Genomic DNA, 19,233 nt, shown 5'->3' on the forward strand with positions numbered 1-19,233 from the left:
AACACAGAACCACCCAGCGTTGACACAGAAGCAGCAAGCCACGCAGGCGGCCTTGACTGGAGGGCTGCCGTCACGTGACTCCCGGCCCTGGCGGGAGGCGTCTAGCAGCTATATGTTAAGGCAAGGACGGGTGGTTGCTCAGTCTCTCGTCTCTCCCGAGCAGGCTGCCGCGCGGTGTCCCTGCCTCGAAGCCGAGGACGATGTCGAGCGGTAACGGGGAAGGAAGTTTCAAGCGGCCCCGGTCCGCCAGCCCGGGCGACGGCTTCCACACGCCGGAGAAGCGCGTCTCCGTCTGCGCCGCCTCGGATCCCCGCGGGATTCACCCGCGGGACTGGGACATCGAGCAGGTGTGCGGTTTCCTGCGAAGCGAGGGCTTCAAAGACCCGGAGCTGCTGCGCTGCTTCCGAGGTAAGGGGGGGGGCGGGACGAGCGGGGCCGGAGAGCCACTTCGCCTGCGCAGCCTCGTTGCGCCGGGAATTTCAACCTCGGCGGACCTTAAAGGGGGCGCCCGGCTGAGGCGACGTTGCTGCTGCTGCCGTTTCCTCCCTTGAGCGGTTCCCGCTTCCTGACCCCGTGAGGAGAGGAGGTTATGAAGTGGATTGCAGAGCAGCGCATAACGGGCTCCGGCGCCTGAGGGCGGGGTTGGCTAGTCGTGGCTGCTGGTTCTAGAAAACCTCTAGGAATATAGGAATGATCTCTGAACTTTCCTCGCAGGTCGAGAAGAGTGTGTGTGTCTGTGTCTGCCCTAGGGGGATTTGCTCTCCCGGTGCCCCAGAGATTCGTGTTGGCGTAAGTTCCCAGAGGGGAACGGCTATTCGTTCTGAGGAGTGAGACTCAGGATGGCTTGTTCTGAAGTCTATGGCCATAGGGCTACATTATTATTTTTATTTATTTATTTATTTATTTATTTATTTATTTATTTATTTGCCTCCCTATATACAGGGGTCTCGGGGCGGTTCACAGAATAAAATCAAGATTTAAAACCACAAAATACGTAATAAAAACAAAAACGACAACCCAATAACCCCCCAACACACACACACACCCCACATTTTAAAAGGGCTGTGTCTTAAGAGTCATTTGCAGCACAGTCTACTCAGGAGTAAGGTCTATTGAGCTCAGTGGGATTCACTCCCAGATAAGTGCTTTAGGGTTGCTGCCTTAAATCCTTTTAACTTGGGTTGTATTTATTTTATATGCCGCCCTTCCGCTCAAAGGAGGAGCACTTCTTTCTCAAACAAGCCTTTTAGTTAAACCCCTTGCAAGCCACTCCAGTCTCACTCACATAACTCTACTCTGGCCTTTTGTCTTTCCAACAAGGAGGTAGGCCCACCTGTTTGCCCTCTGGCACAGAGCTACTGCTCTGCTTTGTTCCCTTAATGACCCATCTTTAACTGCCCATTGGCAGTACAGGATCATTTGTGCATTAACCAGCATTGATATGTTCTGTCTCTACTTGTAATGTTCTCAAAGAATAAGGAAATAACACCAGAGGCACATATTCTAGTGGGGAAAACATATATGCATCAAGTATGTATCAGAGAATCGCCAAAGCATGTGCCATCAGGATGCAACATCATAAAGCTAGAAGTCAGGTCATTCGTTTATTCAGATCTAAAAATCCCCCACATTACTTTTCATGCATGCACTTTTGGGTTGGGGCAATTTGGCTAAAATGTTTTTAACAGTTCTAACTTTGGTTCCTCTGTTTTCTTTTTGTCAGGTTGATGTTGGTGAAATGTTTAGTTGGGGTTGGTAGTTATTTTAATTTGGGTATAATTAAACTGTTAATTGTTATGTTATTAGGTTAATTAGGTTAGTTACCTTATGCCCAGTGCAAAATATTTCAGGTTGCACCAAAGCATACTTGCAGAAAAGAAATACTGGTGACTTCTTCATGTGAAAGTATGAATGAATACTGGCTTATTCCTGCATTGCAGGCAGTTGGACTAGATGACCCTCAGAGTTCCTTCCAACTGTACAATTCTATGATTTGATGATGGTGGTGATTTATTATATTATATCCTGCACCAAATGAGTACTAATTGGAACTCATGGGTCTCCTGTGAAGCAGAAGTCAGAAATAAAGAAGAGTGTTATAGTTCTTAAATAAAAAACTAAAATAAATTTAGATTATATTAGTTACAGATCAAAGCAGCCACTTTAGCTACTGTTACCTAGTAGTGGTTGCAGAACTCCCCCCACCATTTGTCTAAGGAGGGAAGCATGTCCTCCAACAAGTAATACCAAATATGGCTTCTATTGATTATATGATTCTGTAACATATTAGATATAACTGTAGGGTCATCTAGTCCAACTCCCTGCAATGCAGGAATCTTAACTAAAGCATCCATGACAGATGGCCATCCAACCTCTGCTTAAAAACCTCCCATGAAGGGAGTTGTAGTAATACCACTCTCTGCTATTTTTAACCAGTCCCTCTCTAGACAGCACAGGAACTAGGAAAAACAGATGAGAGTAATATAGTTTTCCAAAAAAACACAAGTCAGAAGGTAGATCCGCCACCACTTCCTTGTTCACCGGGCAGCCTTAGAGCAGGGTTCAAGGAAGAAACACACACACACACACTTTTACCAGGTTACACGGCCCTACCTGATGCAGGCAGAAATTCGACAGGTAGGGTCAGTAGGCATCTGAAAGGTTAGGCACTGGTTCAGGTTCTCAGGCAAAAGGCATAAACAAGAAACAAGATTCTTTTCAGAATTTATTAAAACAACTAACTTAAAATCATACTTACAAAAATCTTTGCAAACGAAAATGCGAAAAGCCATAACAAAAGAGCAAAGGCAAAACAAAAGAGCAAAGTTACCGGTAGGAGCAAGGCCAAAGCTAAGAGCAATTAACATCTGAATCTCCCAAACCTTTATCCCTGGGAGCCACTCGAGAGACAGGTTAGGGACCAATCAACTAGTAGGTTTAATTATGAATTTACCAATAGCAGGGTGATGGCATATATCTCATGATTGTCAGAGACTAGCACAGCTGAAACTCTGTTTATACTCAGGGTCCTTGAGGCCGGAACACTCCTTAAATTCCCATGCCTCTTTTTGACACATACCACGTCTGTGAATTATGAATGGCTTGATAACCTCCTGGGTTCCTTTTAAAGTCCAATCCACATCCTATCTCACAGCTGTAACAGTTCTCACTTTGCCATGTAAATCAGATAACCATCTCATCCTGCTTTGGAAGTTAGGAGGCAATTTAGCTCACACAGAGAGGTGCAAAAGAATTCATCTTAAAGGAGCCAGATGCCCCTTTCTCAGAGTGCTAAGCTTCCACTTGTCCCACAATGCCACATTTCTACCGGAACCAATGTTTGGACATACGGAGGTTCTCAGTCTGATGCACAGTGGGCTGCAGCTGGATAGGGAAAACAGGAAAATTCAATGGTGCTACATTCTAAGCTGTCTTTCCACTCATGTAAGACATCTCTGGTCCAAGAATTCAGAATAACATATTTTCTTAGTGTTCCTTATTTTTCTAGTGATTTTCATTTGTCATCTGCCCAGATAATTTAAAATTATCAAGAATTTCAGAAACATAAATGTTAAGAGTAACGAAATAAGCTAACTGTTGTCTCCTTAATTCCTCAGAAAAAAATATTGCTGGTTCATCTTTCCTTTACCTCACTGAATCAGAACTTGAAGAAATGAGAATTAGGTAAGGGAAACTTAAATCTATTGATGTTTGAATTTGGCTGCAATCCTATATGTACTTCCCTGAGAGTAAGTCCCATTGAATTAGTGGGACATGCTTCTGAATAGCCACACATAGGATTGGACTGCTTGTGTTTCTAAGTCCTAAATGAATCATTGCTGTATTTAGTGCCTACCTTGAGCTTTGTACATTTGCTAAAGAAATATAGATTAGTGACCCTGATCTTTTATCAGCAGAGGAGGAGTGAAACTGCCTCGATTTCAACAGTGGTTCACATTAAACTGCAGTTCTGTTGTAACAAAGATTTAATGTGACATGCAAACCAAGCCAGTATATAAAGCATTTTCATGAAATCAGGAATCAGAAACAGGACTTGAACTTGCCATATTGTGTTACATAATTATTGCAACATTAGTCATCATAACAATGGAGGTTACTTTTCTTCTCTGCAATCTCACAGCTGGCAGATTTAGCACTAAAATATATTGCTGTTTAAAAAGTGAGATAAGTACAGTGGTATCTCTAGTTAAGAACTTAATTCGTTCCACAGGTCCATTCTTAACCTAAAACTATGCTTAACCTGAACCACCACTTTAGCTAATAAGGCCTCCTGCTGCCGCTGCGCCACATGAGCATGATTTCTGTTCTCATCCTGAAGCAAAGTTCTTAACCTGAGGTACTATTTCTGGGTTAGTGGAGTTTGTAACCTGAGGCATTTGTAACCTGAAGTACCACTGTACCCGAGGTACTACTGTAATTATTTTTGAATGTTGGATAGAAAAGGGAACTTGACAGATGTCACGGAAACTGTATTAAAAGAATACCTTTAATATTACCATAACACCTCTATTCATACACAATTTATGAAAAAACACCTTTTGACACAGAGGGCTTCTAGAATATTATGCAGTTTTTGGTAATCAAACATATTTGTTGTTTATGATGCAGAAATGCACCCCTTCCAGACAAATTCATGGCACTGCATAACATGCTAAGGCAAACCTTGGTTTAGTGAGATGGCACAGGCTTCCAGAGAGCTTCTTATGGCCACTTTTCTCCTTCAAAGTTATTTTTGCTGCCATGCTGTAGTAAGTCAAAATTTTGCTTAGCATGTAATCCAGACCAGGGCTCATGGTTAACCTCTCTGCTCCCTAACTACCCTGTTTCCCCTATTTTAAGACGTAGTCATAAAATAAGCTATAGCAGGATTTTTAAGCATTCAAGGAATATAAGCCATACCCCAAAAATAAGACATAGTGATAGGCGCAGCAGCAGTGCTGGCCGCGGCAGGAGGAGGAGGAAAAATAAGACACCCCCTGAAAATAAGACATAGTGTTTGTTTGTTTTGAGGGAAAATAAATATAATACGGTGTCTTATTTTCGGAGAAACACTGATTGCTGGTAGTTAGTTAGGTGAGAGGTTAACCATGAGCCCTGGATTGGATTACATGCTAAGCCAAATCTTTGCTTAGGTCATTGTGGTACAACAGCAAAAAGGACTGGGAAGGAGTAAAGCAACTGTGAGGTCCTTGGCAGGAGCCTGCATGTTTGCACAGTCTCATTAAGCAAGGTTTGCCTTTGCATGTTGTTTAAATGAGCTTTCCTAGACAAAACCATCATCAAATTAATGAAGCAAATATAAGTTGGTGGCTGTGTGCAGAAACAGATGCACAAATGATGGAGCATGAAAATGGTGCATAGTCTTCTTCTTTTGTACCACATTAACAAATATTGGGTACAGCTTATAGCTTGGAGAAAGTATGTTTTAAAACCACTACAGTTTGACATCTGAAATTGGAAATTGACATCATGGAATTGGTAGAGTTTAAGAGTATTAGGTTCCAGATCTTTTGAAGATCTTTTACTGAAAACTTTAAAAAATGCTTGCACTGAACAGTAGCAATTAACTTAATGTTAGCATCCACTACATTATTTAATAAAATATGGAACAGTCAACTTAACTTATACTTGATAACTTTCAGGCCTGGAGTGAGACAGAACCTTCTGAATTGTCTGAGCAAACTGGGACAAAGACATGTTGACATAATGAAGGTGAGAGAAGTATTTGCATTAATCTGAAAGCAATGTTAGTCTATTTTTGAAGGTGGTATTGAACCATCTGTTTTTCTTGAGCCATGATGGCAGCTGAAAGACCATGAAAATTGCTAGAATAAAGGTAGCTTAAAATAGAAGTTTGTAATAAAAACTCAGTACATATCAAATTTAAAACTCTAAATCTGAAATATTTGTCTTCCTTGCTTTTCTTCCTCCAAACTGGTCAGGCAAGAGTAGTAATAAGGTAACACTAAAAGGTGTGGCAGCAAGAAAATGATAGCTAATAGAGGATTAAAAAGACAGGTGAATGAACGCTTTGTGAACCATTCTTTAAAGATGGCCTTAGCTGCAGCATCTTACATTGTACAAAAAGTATACATGAGTTCAAATGTTTTTCAAATAAGAAATAAGTATCGGATAGATATTACAGAAAGGGTGCTGGAGATAATCCTGGAGGATGCTTTGTAAGCAAATTAGGGTATTTCTTATTTTGTGGTCACCAGTGAAAACCAAAATTAATTTTACTAGAATATTAGAGTGCTATCCAGCTACTGAGACAAGTATCTGATAATATTAGTAATATAAGTTTAATGATTCCTTGAATAATGCCAAGCTCAGCTGCCAAACAATATTTGCTGGTGATCATTCTTGCTTCAGGTTTAGATCAGGCTGCAACTTAAGTCTGATCCATTTATCCAATAATAATATCTATAACTTCCATGTTGTATTTGAACAAAATATGCTACAATTAAAATATGTGACAAACAGCATGAATTAGAGCGGGGATGTCCAACAGGTCGATCCCTGCTGGCCCCCTTCCGGCCCCGCCCCCTCGCCCTGCCCCACTCTCCATTGTTTGAGGGGGGTAGACAGTGTTTACAAACGGAGGCTATTTCCCCCCCCCCCAGCAATCCTTCATTGAATTAATGTTTCTCCTTGACCCCCCAAAAACGTAAATCGTTGTGCCCCCCTCCCTAAAACAACTTTGACCTAAACCCCAATAAAATGGGGCTTTCCCCCTACTCATCTACTCATTCTGTGATTAGATCGCAGTCTCTTGGAAGTTGGGTGCCCCTGAATTACAGTGGTACCTCGGTTTATGAACACAATTGGTTCCGGAAGTCTTTCATAAACTGAAGCGAACTTTCCCATTGAAAGTAATGGAAAGTGAATTAATCTGTTCCAGACGGTCCTCGGAGTACTTAAACTGAAGCGTTCATAAACTGAAGCAAACTTTCCCATTGAAAATAATGGAAAGTGGATTAATCCGTTCCAGACGGGTCCGCGGAGTACTCAACCTGAAGCGTACTTAACCCAAAGCATTGGTGTAATTAGTTCGGGAAGTCTGTTCATAAACTGAAGCGTTCATAAACTGAAGCGAACTTTCCCACTGAAAGTAATGGAAAGTGAATTAATCCGTTCCAGATGGGTCTGCGGCGTTCGTAAACCAAAAATTCTTAAACCAAGGTATTCATAAACCAAGGTTCCACTGTAGAGTAAAATTTAGTGTGTTTTTGTTGCATTTAATTAGAATGCAACAAAACAGTATGAATTTTACTTCACTGCATATTTGAAGGCAATATCTTATTGTTAGAGTTCAGGATAATAAATAGCAGTATGGCATTGTCAATCAATTGATTTGAGGGGGGGGACATGTTTTGCTTGATCAGAAATTGTTTTTGTTTTTTGGTTATAGCTTAGCTCAAAGAACAAATGTATGATTTTTTTCTGAAATAAATTATCTGAATCTGGACAAACTTCTCATCACATTTCATGTTCTCAACATCCTTTTTTTTTAAAATGGATGTGCTACTTGTCAGTCAGTTAAGGAATTAAAACCTTTTGTTTTATGGCAGTCATATTGGTGGCATCTGTCTGTCTCAAGAGACAGTGGATTGTGCCTCCAGGGGTGAAGTCAAATGGCTGTGTTAGCAGCAACAAAGTGACCTCTCCAGGATGCAACCATTGACAGTGTATATGGAGGTCCTTGGATGCCCAGATGACAAGATCCCACTCTTAGCCTCATTAATGTGGTCCAAAGGAAAGCAGAGCAATACATTTGGCACCAGCTTGGCTGCAGGAGTTGTCAGAAGGAGACTTAGAAGGCACCATCCAACTGTCTTAGGGGCTCCACTCTGGATTTGAGTAGGGTTTACTCCTTAGTCTTTTCTTCTCCCAGAGATATACCTCAAGGCAGTGGAGGATTGGGATCGGTTTTCCTTCTCCTACATAGACTACCTTCCCAGGTTGATGAGGTCCATCTGCCCCTCACTTCCTTCTACAGCATGTGCAGAATCCATCTTCTAGGCTGTTGGACCTATTGGTCTTGTCCACTAAATCTGCTGGAACTCATCTTGGCATACAGGGGCAGCCATATATGCTTTTCGTTATCTAGTGATTGTCCTAACTTTTGAGCACAGCAAAAGCAAGTGAAAGCTAAAGCGTTTTCTTCTTCTGCTTTTCATATATCATCTGCAATAGCTTTACATTTTGTTTTACATCTTCCAGGTATTTAATGACCCGATTCATGGTCACATTGAAATGCATCCTCTTCTTGTTCGGATCATTGACACACCTCAATTTCAGCGTCTAAGATACATCAAACAATTGGGTGGCACTTACTATGTTTTCCCAGGAGCATCGCACAACCGTTTTGAGCATTCCCTTGGGTAAGGCACAAGTTCTTTTTGCAGATCTCTTGTTTTTCTTGAACTGGTATAAACCACCACTCAGGTTACTGCAGACTGGCTGTGCCTCTGAACATAAGTAACTGCAGTTTCATTGAATTCTATAGTAACCTATCGTAAAACAAAAGCACTGCTACTTGTAACAGGGAGTCCTTGGAGCACCCCACAATCGCCTAACTTTGACTCTCTTAGGTTCAGGTCAGGGTCACAAGCAAGAGAGTTCAAAGCAGGACATAGAAGCAAAATAGCAGCCAATAAGCCTGATGTTTATAGTTGCAATAAACTACTACAACCAGAAGCCCCGATCAGCAGGTTACATCAGTATTTCAAAGGTTCTCATAATACATCTTGGAATGCATCACAAAGATAGATACCGTATTTTTCGGGCCATAACACGCACTTTCCCCCTCCTAAAACAGAAGGGGGAAAGTCGCTGCATGTTATGGAGCGAAGGCACGGTTGGCAGCGGATCCCTCGAGCGGAGGGATACGTCTGCCAACAGAGCCATAGCTCTCAGCCATAGGGGAGCAAGGAGCAACCCGAAATCGGGCTTTCTCCGCTCCCTCCGTGGGCCCTGCCAGCGGCAGAAGGTTGGGGGGGATGACAAGCAGCCTGAAATCGGGCTTTCTCCTCTCTCTTCAGGGCCCCCCGCCAGCTGCAGAAGGTGCGGGGGCGAGAAGCAGCCCGAAATCGCAGCAGCCCGAAATCGCGGCAAACAAGAGGGAAGGGGTACCAGGTCGCTCAGCTGCTTTAACAAGAGAGAGAGAGATCTCTCTCTCTTCCGGGCCCCCCGCCAGCTGCAGAAGGTGCGGGGGCGAGAAGCAGCCTGAAATCGCGGCAAACAAGAGGGAAGGGGTACCAGGTCCCTCAGCTGCTTTAAAGAGAGAGAGAGAGATCTCAAAAGATCGCGCTGATTGGGGCATTGGGGAAGCGCAGCTCAGCTGTGTGTGTGTGTGTGTGAGAGAGAGAGATCTCAAAACATTGTGATTGAGATGATTATCTGTCTGACACTTTTGGGGCAGAATATCACCAGTCGTGACTGCTTGGGAAGGCCCTGCAGACTCAGGGATTATGGTGGGCTCTCTCACCCTTCCCCTTATACTGTACCTTACTTCCCTGGATCCTAAAAGCCATTGGAACTGAGAATATTGATACAAGAAGTGATTTCTTACGAATTTCTAAAGTTTTCCCATTAAGCTAGTACATAGATACATTTATCAGTGAATTGCTACATTTGGTATTGACACTTTCCCTGTTTTCCTTTGTTGGAGACCTGTTGTTCAGCCGTGAGTCACAGGCTCCTGAGCTGAGCTTCCCTTGCAGATGCAATACCTTTGCCGATATGTTGCTGTTCTCTCTTGACACTAGGGGATTTGGTTTGACAGGTGAAAGGCAGGGAAATGTGTGTGAGTGAATGGTTTGGTAATGTGCAGCGGAGACTCTTTGTCTCTGCCTCATTGTGTGTGTGGTGGGGAGGTCTCTCACCCCCCCTTCCAATTTCCCGGTAACATACTTAACTTCCATTAAAGGAGATTAACATCTAACTTATCTTTAAAAGTTAGCAGTGCCCTTCATCTCATATGCTGGTGTGTTCAATATTTGGTTTCATGGGGATGTAGGCTCACCAAACCCAAACTCAACTAAGTAAGCAGATTTTCTGACACTGAGTTTTCCCACTAAAACTCATGGATGAAAAGAAATGCTATTTGCTTTGACAGTAGGGCTGTGTTCTTTCTTTCTTTCTTTCTTTCCTTCCTTCTTTCTTTCTTTCTTTCCTAAGATTGCACTTTGTTGGTGGAGAGGCCTGCTGATGTGGAATGCTTCCTTCCTGTCCTAAGTGACTGTAACCTTAAAAAAAACATTTTAAGGCAGTATTGTATGAAATTTGCAGGCATAGTAAGAGAGGAAGTTTAGTTGCATTTCCTCCCCTAGTTTATTTTAAGCAATTTCAGCCGAAGTGATGTTTTCCCCCCAGTCTTAGCACTAAGCATCACAGCAGTGAAATCAGAGATAGACCACAGCCTTTTAAGAGTACAAAGCAAAGGCTGCCTTTTAACTTCTACAGATCCTTCTCTGCAGAGTAAAAAAGCAGCATTTATGGTCATTCTACCCTAGTGCTGGGAATGCAGATTTTGTATGTGTGCACATTTATATATGCATGTTTGTGTGTGAGTGTATGCTTGAGTTTTGGACTGCATGTGTGAGAGAATGAAAATGTGTGCTATGTCCTGTATGTCAAGTGAATGTGGGTGTTTGTGGGTAGTATGTGTGCATAAATTGGTCAAAGCTATTACGGTACTAGCATGTGGACCTTGGAGATGTGGCTGACCAGCAATGTGGTCTTTGGACTAACCTTGCTCTATAGGTTTGCAGTTCATGAGCTGAGTAAGTTTAGTGGTATTTCACAATATATAATGTGGGACAAGTTTTTATTTTATTTATAACCCTAAGATTCAAGAACTGGAGAACTGAACCTTTTGCCTTCTTGCAACAGGGTCGGCTATCTAGCAGGCCGTTTGATCCGGGCACTGCAGAAGCGACAACCAGAGTTGGACATCAATCAAAGGGATATTTTGTGCGTCCAGATCGCTGGTCTTTGTCATGATTTGGGTAAGTCATTTCCCAAATATCTTAATGAAGCGGTTGATGCACGCTAGGTAAATAAAAGTACTATTCCATTCTAAAATATTTAGATAGGAACTGGGTTTGGGGCAGGTGATTTTAACTGTGAAGTATTGGTTTTAAATTTTAAATTTCTAAACCAAGGGCAAGATTAATCTAACCAGCCCTGTCAGTGGAAGCCCTGCTCAAGGTCTTCCTCTTGTGCAACAGACCTGTCCCCCCCCCCCCGGTATCTCCCCACCCCACAAAAAAGGTATTGGCTCTGGGGGAATTTGGAGAACCTCCAGAACAGTGCATGAGGGAGGAGACATCATTTTGTCTGGCTAGCTGTGTGTGCACCTGTCCATACACACAAACATTTGCCACACATATGAACTGCATAATTCTTACTTTCAGGTCATGGACCATTTTCACACATGTATGATGCAAGATTCATCCCTCGTGTTTGTTCAGGAACTTCATGGAAGGTGGGTATTCAACCAGTTATTACTACTTTCTTTTTTAAAGGGAATGCTGCCTTGCCTATGTTAACCACATTTAACAATTACATGTATGGTGTTATTGTCAAAGTACCCAGACATTTCCTGAAATTTTTGTGTTTTTTTAAAGTTACCATATTGGTGAAATATAGTCACTAACATTCCTACTGTTTATTTACCACTCTCTTCTGCCTTATTCAGACCCCACTTGGAGCACTGTGTCCAGTTCTGGGGGTTGAGGGATTTGGGTATGTTTAGCCTGGAGAAGAGGAGACTGAGAAATAGTATGATAGCCATCTTCAATTAACTGAATGGCTGTCACATGGGACATGGAGCAAGCTTGATTTCTGTTGCTTTAGTGAGTAGGACCTGAACCGTTTGATTCAAAATACAAAAATTCTTTCCAGTAGCACCTTAGACACCAACTAAGTTTGTCATTGATATGAGCTTTCGTGTGTATGCACCTGGAGAAGTGTGCATGCACATGAAAGCTCATACCAATGACAAATTTAGTTGGTCTCTAAGGTGCTACTGGAAGGAATTTTTTTATTTGGTTTCGACTATGGCAGACCAACACGGCTACCATTTGATTCAAATTACAAGAAAGAAGATTCTGACTAAACATGGAATGGATTCACTCAGAAAGTGGTGAAGTTCATTGGGTTGGATGACCATATGTCAGGGATTGTTTACCTGCTTTGCAAGGGGTTGGACTAGATGACCCTTGGGCTCCCTTCAACCTTACAATTCTATGAATTTTCTCAGTCCTTTCTTCTCACAGAGATTATGTTCCATTAATCTTTCTAGGGTCTTCTTTCAGTGGTTTCACTGCTTCATTTGCTGTTCTAAGTACCTTTCTATTTTCAGCCATCTTGGGTTATTGAACATCCCATTGCTTATCAGGAATTACGGTAGTGATTTCAGCAGCTGAACTGGAGAAAGAATGTGAAACTAGGAAACAACTCTTCTCCTACCCCTGCTGGTATTTGTTTGCTATTGCAGCAGTGGGAGATCCAGAATTATGCTTCAATGAGGGAACCTGGTTTAAAGAAACTCTGGCTAGTTTAACAAGCTAGTTAAATTTGCTTTTTGTGGCACTTTAAATATTTTGTTTTAAACCAGGATCCCTGGATAAACTCTGACATTAAGCTGGGATTTTGTAGAAGTGAAACTGAACTCCGTTCAAACCACCCTCCTGTGAGCGGAGTAGGAGCACATACACACAATGCTTGGCTTCAGGCTCATCCACCTGACATTAAACTATGGCGTAGCATTACATGCAAATTGTCTTAATGTTTTTGCATTCAGTTATGATGACATGTTCTGGCAGTATATGCTTTGATAATAATAATTAAAACTTCCTTTTTTGTAGCATGAAGATGCTTCTGTTAAGATGTTTGAACATTTGATTGCTTCCAATGATCTAAACCCAGTCCTGGAGTATTATGGTCTCAAGCTGGATGAAGATATAGACTTTATCAAAGAGCAGATAGCAGGACCCATTAAGACTGAAAGTAACAGTAGTTCAGTAAGTCTTGTTCTCCATCATACTTCTGCTTTGTATATACTGTGCAATTTAATGGAATCTGCTTAATAGCATTATCTTTTCTGAAGGAAAATTGACACGTGTTGCATGTGGTAGGTTCATTACTTTTTGTGGACCATTGGTTGTTAAGCTTTTTATAGCTCTTGAAGGGGGCCATAGTTCAGCAGCAAAGCATATGCTTTGTGTACGGAAGGTTCCACTCTGTTCTAGCATTTCCAGTTAAAAAATGCAAGGCAGCAGAGCTAGTTAATGTTTCTGCATGAGGCTTTGGAGAATCGCTATGAGTTAGGGTAGATCTGCGCTAGATCAAAGAATGATCTGAGCTGCTTCATACTTCATGCAATTCTATGCATGTCTATGCAGATATAAGTATTGCTGAGTAAGCTTGCAAAAGATAGGTGCATCTAATGATTCCCTTCCTTTTGGATGAAGGGAATATTTGCAAGTGACACAATAATAGGTCACCCTGCAATTTATCCTGGAGAGCAGCAGAAGGTGCTTCATTTCCTTATCCTGATATTTGCAGAAAAGTGAATCTTTATTCAATAAATATTTTTCTGTGAACAACTTTTAAAGAGTTGTACATTCACAAAGTGATGTACAAGTATAAAAATGGCAGCCACCAAAACAATGCAAAATATGTTTAAAACAACGAAACTTTATAATCATCTTTAAAAGCCACCACAATAGCAAGCACACTAATAAATCAAATACTGTAGTAATACTGCTTTTTGGAACCCTAGTTCAAATTAACTGTTAAAAGTGACTGAGGGAAAAATGGGTTTCCAGTGTTGGCTTCAAACTATAAAGCTGGAGCCTGCCTAATACCACATGGAATTGAATTTCCTAAATGTGCTGTTGTGGCCACCAATGTCCTGTTCCTTGTGCTTGCCAGTCTGATTCAAACCAGTTGTCCAGGAAAGAGTCATACTACTTAGACCCAAATCAGACAATTGACCAATAAGATTACAGTTCAGGAGAACCAATAGGGCTGTGCGCTAGGCAAGGTTGTTTCCATCACAAAACTAGGCTGTGACTACTAGCGCCACCACTTTTTATCCCTTATTATTAAAATATTGGCAGTTATCAGTTAATCTGTTCCACCATGTGTAAAGAGTTCTTAGAACCCTACTTCCATGCCAGTTTGGTGCTCAGAGTAGATTGCTTTATTGTAATGTATTGTTTACTTTTGGGTATTTCCACCCCTTTCTCCAGTGGCCTTACCGTGGGCGACCTGAAGAAAAAGGCTTTCTTTATGAGATAGTGGCCAACAAAACAAGTGGCATCGATGTTGATAAATGGGATTATTTTGCCAGGTATGGGCCTTGCTCATTTTAAAGCATTTGGAATATTTCTGTTCTAGATAAACAATACTGGGAATATTTTACCTATAGACAAACCAATTAATGGAAGATCTTAATGGTTCAACTTAAATGGGATATCTATCTATCCTTTGTTCTGGTTACAGGTAGGTAGCCATGTTGGTCTGAGTCGAAGTAAAATAAAAAAATTCCTTCAGTAGCACCTTAAAGACCAACTAAGTTTTTATTTTGGTATGAGCTTTCGTGTGCATGCACACTTCTTCAGATACCTATTTTGGTATGAGCTTTCGTGTGCATGCACACTTCTGCATGCACACGAAAGCTCATACAGTGGTGCCTCGCTAGACGAATGCCCTGTAAGACGAATTTTCCGCTATACGAATAGGTTTTGCAATCGGAGGTTGCCTCGCAAGACGATGAGTTTTTTTATGGCCACTGCTTCATCTTGCGAAGTGTGGCCATAAAAACCTCCGATTGCAAAACCTAGCGAAAGGGGCATTTGTCTAGCAAAGGGGAACGAGCTGCAGCACAGGAAGAAGGCAAAGGAAGATCAGCTGAGAAGCGCTGACAGCTGTCACCGCCTCTCAGCTGATCTTCCTTTGCCTTGTTCCGGCGCTGCAGTTCGTTCCCCTTTGTGTTCCGCTGGTCTCTGCCGGTGAGGGGCAACCAGCAGAGACCAGCGGAACACAAAGGGCTGTAGCGCGGGAAGAAGGGGGGGAGAAGTGGAGGAACTGATCTGTTCCCCCACTACTACTCCCACCACCACGCCATGGACACCAGGGAACATCGGACGGGGCTTCGGAGAAACGCTGCGCCTCTCTGAAGCCCCGTCCGATGTCGGCTTTGTGCCAGGCGGCAGTGGGAGAAGCGGAGGAGCCGCTTCTCCGCGCCGCCTGGCACACAGCTGCTTCCCTTGGCAGCCGCTGTCTGGCTTCAGGCAGCGGCTGCTGAGGCAAGCCGGCTTTGTGCCGGGCAACGGCGGGAGAAGCGGCTCCTCTGCTTCTCCCGCAGCAGCCTGGCACACAGCTGCTTCCCTCGGCAGCTGCCGTCTGAAGCCAGGCGGCGGCTGTCGAGGGAAGCTAAACCGGCTTTGTGCCAGGCGGCGGGAGAAGCAGAGGAGCCCCTTCTCCTGCCGCCGCCCGGCACAAAGCCGGCGGGGTAGGGGGGGGGAAGTGAAGGATCTTTCTTCCATTTTCCCCCATCCCGCCTGTCGCCCAGAGGGGATCGTAGGGGCCTTGAGAAGCTCTTACGATCCCTTTTGTGTGACAGGCGGGATGGGGGGAAATGGAAGAAAGATCCTTCACTTCCCCCCCCATCCCGCCTGTCACACAGAGGGGATCGTAGGGGCCTTGAGAAGCTCTTACGATCCCCTCTGTGTGACAGGCGGGATGGGGGGGAAGTGAAGGATCTTTCTTCCATTTCCCCCCATCCCGCCTGTCGCCCAGAGGGGATCGTAGGGGCCTTGAGAAGCTCTTACGATCCCCTCTGTGTGACAGGCGGGATGGGGGGAAATGGAAGAAAGATCCTTCACTTCCCCCCCCCCATCCCGCCTGTCGCCCAGAGGGGATCGTAGAGGCCTTGAGAAGCTCCTACGATCCCCTCTGTGTGACAGGCGGGATGGGGGGAAGTGGAAGAAAGATCCTCCACTTCCCCCCCCCCCCATCCCGCCTGTCACACAGAGGGGATCGTAGGACTCGGAGGATCTTTCCCGTCACCTGGAGCAGAAGCGCACCGGTGCGGGGACGTTTTCGCCGGCTGCCGAAAGTCCCACTTTCCCCTCACCCAGCCCGACACAACGCAGATCAGAGGAGGCTTCTCCTCCGATCCGCGCTGTGTCTGGTGGGGGGGGGGGAGCTGTCTGTGGCAGGCGGAGAGGAAGGAAGGAAGAGAAAGGGCTGCTTTCTCTTCCTTACAGAGCCCGCATCTGACGGGTGTTCCGAAGCCCTGTCAAATGCCGGCTCTGTCGGGGGAGGCAGTGGCACACACCTCTCTTGGCTCGGGGGAGGCAGGCAGGCAAGAGAACAAGCGCCTGCCTGCCTTCCCCAAGCCAAGAGAGTAAGTACCGCTGCCGCCGCCAGGCCCCAGGAGCCCATAGGAACGCATTAATTGACTTTTAATGCGTTCCTATGGGAAACGGTGCCTCGCTACACGAAATTTTCGTAGGACGAATTGAGTCCTGGAACGAATTAATTTCGTCTAGCGAGGCACCACTGTACCAAAATAAAAACTTAGTTGGTCTTTAAGGTGCAACTGAAGGAATTTTTTTATTATCTATCCTTAAAAACTCTTTATCTTTAAATACTATATAGTATCATACTATATAAACCATATGCTTGTTGGCTAACCCTGTATTTTGTTATGTTGAAAACTAATAAAAAATACTTGAAATAATATATCTAAGTGAGAGAGCCCTGTATACAGTATGAGCAGGATATAGACTATGAATGAGGAACCTGTGGCACTCCAGATGTTGTACTCAAATTCCCATTAACCTCAGCCGGGATGGCCAATAGTTGGGGATGGTTCAGCAACATCTGGAGGGCCCAGGTCCCCCACCTCTCATTTAGAGAGATACCTAGCCCAGGTATTTCTCCGTGTACATGTACTCCATGTACTTTATATGATTTTATTCTATGGTCTTGTGTTGTTGTAAGCCGCTGTGATATATTTTTATGATGCAGGGCATATGAATACTTTTTATAAATACCGTATATACCTGAGTATAAGCCGACCCGAATATAAGCCAAGGCACCTAATTTTACCTCAAAAAACTGGGAAAACATGTTGACTCGATAAGCCGAGGGTGGGAAATGAAGCAGCTACTTGTAAATTTCAAAAATAAAATTAGAATGCACCTACCGATTGCAGCCTACAATACTGGACTCCAGCAACCATTTCCTTTTTGTATTTTTGTATAGGTATACAGACTACAACTGTTTCTGGATGGGGATAGCTCAGGCATCCCCAAACTTCGGCCCTCCAGATGTTTTGGACTACAATTCCCATCTTTTCCGACCACTGGTCCTGTTAGCAAGGGATCATGGGAGTTGTAGGCCAAAACATCTGGAGGGCTGCAGTTTGTGGATGCCTGGGATAGCTTTTTCCGAGGAGGCAATTGCAACATAGCAACCACTCTCTGGAATACTCTGCTTTGGGTAATACATGAAGTGGAGATGGTAATGGCCCTTGAACAACATTTCAATACATATTGCCTAAGTTTTCCTGGACTCTGTCTGACTCATGGTTTTTAATTTGTAAACTTGCTCAGTTTTATTTGTGAAATACAGCTGTGTTCTGTTTTTATCACATGTTTGTATTTTTGTTGTTTTTATAGAAACCACTTGGAGATTTTCAATATCTTAAGCAGTTTAAATAACATTTAGCAATATTTTTCAAACTAAACAGTGTCCCATTTCATACATCACATTAAACCAGGCATCCCCGAACTGCGGCCCTCCAGATGTTTTGGCCTACAACTCCCATGATCCCTAGCTAAGAGGACCAGTGGTCGGAAAAGATGGGAATTGTAGTCCAAAACATCTGGAGGGCCGAAGTTTGGGGATCCCATGGTCAGGGATGGTGGGAATTGTAGTCCAAAACATCTGGAGGGCCTGAATTAAACCAAACCATGGCTGAGTGTGGGGGTTCCGAGGGAGGAGATGGCAGCTACTTCGCTCTTCTCTAGTTCTGCTGCTATGCTGAGCTAGGCCATGGCTTGGCTTAGTGTGTCATGCAGGCATGTGTTTTAGCTTTCTCCAGTGAGCTGTGACTTTGTTCTCTGGTTTAAGGCTCTTGGTTTTTCCAGGAGAGTTCTGAGCCAAACTATGGCTTAGTGCAGCAGAACAGCCAGGGAGGAGCAAAGCAGCCGCAGGTTCATGCTAAACCATAATTCGTCTGAAGATAATTGAAATTTCTATTATGGAAGCGTGTCTGGAGATTATATATCTATATTTTGGGAATGTGAAAAAAATAGAATCCTTTGGCAACTGATTTTTAAATTATTGTTACATTGATCAAATTGTTGGATATAGAGTTTCAAAGAATCCCCTGAGAGTCATTTTACATTATTTAAAGGTGAGGTCCCCAGTGGAGGCATTTTCCTGATCCCTCCCCCTAATTTTAATAGGTCCCCCCCATTTTCCTTGGGCCGTGAACCCCCCCCCCATGTGTAATTGAATGACCTTACCTCCTGCCTGTTTCTGGAATATATTTAGGGATTGTCACCATCTTGGAATCCAGAACAACTTTGATTACGTACGCTTCATTAAATTTGCTCGTGTCTGTGAATTTGAGAAAAAGAAGCATATTTGTACCCGTGACAAGGTAAGCTTTCTTGAGGAAAGTAGAGGATGCCAACTAAAATAGTGTTGGCAGCTTGAAAAACTCTCCATCAATTTTTTCATTCTATTTCGTTCTTCTATCCCCCTCCCCTTTTCAGAGAGGGACACACTGTCTCATTTTGCTGTCACCCAGTGTTGAGAGGCAAATTAACCTGAAAGCTAATGTTTACACAAAGCCACCCAGTGAGCTTTATGTCTGTGGGTCTTATTAGTCCAGATGGAGATAAACTTGCAGTCTGCTAGGTAAAGGTAAAGGGACCCCTGACCGTTAGGTCCACTTGTGGACGACACTGGGGTTGTGGCACTCATCTCGCTTTACTAGCCATGGGAGCCGGCGGCCAGAATTGGCAGATTAAGGCTGCAGTTGTATTCACTCACACCAGGCTACCGGGCTCATTAAATTTGGTGCAATTTACTTCTAAGGTTACGCACATAGGGTTGCACTTCTGAAGGCGCTTGATACCAGATAGTAAATGCTTTTTCTTAAAAAAAAAAGTATTT

At 43.5% G+C, this 19,233-nt stretch overlaps 1 protein-coding gene across 1 annotated transcript in view; it reads left to right on the top strand.

Annotated features, from left to right (window-relative positions):
- Window positions 1-19,233, top strand: part of SAMHD1 (SAM and HD domain containing deoxynucleoside triphosphate triphosphohydrolase 1) — a 27,776-nt gene continuing 8,543 nt past the window's right edge. Inside the window, exons 1-9 of the mRNA XM_035122888.3 lie at window positions 1-408; window positions 3,618-3,684; window positions 5,664-5,733; window positions 8,245-8,405; window positions 10,918-11,033; window positions 11,442-11,512; window positions 12,897-13,052; window positions 14,286-14,386; window positions 18,607-18,715. Coding sequence (XP_034978779.1) covers window positions 201-408; window positions 3,618-3,684; window positions 5,664-5,733; window positions 8,245-8,405; window positions 10,918-11,033; window positions 11,442-11,512; window positions 12,897-13,052; window positions 14,286-14,386; window positions 18,607-18,715 — 1,059 coding nt within the window. The 5' untranslated portion in view covers window positions 1-200. The remainder of the gene's footprint in view (window positions 409-3,617; window positions 3,685-5,663; window positions 5,734-8,244; window positions 8,406-10,917; window positions 11,034-11,441; window positions 11,513-12,896; window positions 13,053-14,285; window positions 14,387-18,606; window positions 18,716-19,233) is intronic.

Source organism: Zootoca vivipara, chromosome 7 (genome assembly GCF_965207765.1).
Source record: "Zootoca vivipara chromosome 7, rZooViv2.hap1.1, whole genome shotgun sequence".
Lineage (NCBI taxonomy): Eukaryota > Metazoa > Chordata > Lepidosauria > Squamata > Lacertidae > Zootoca > Zootoca vivipara.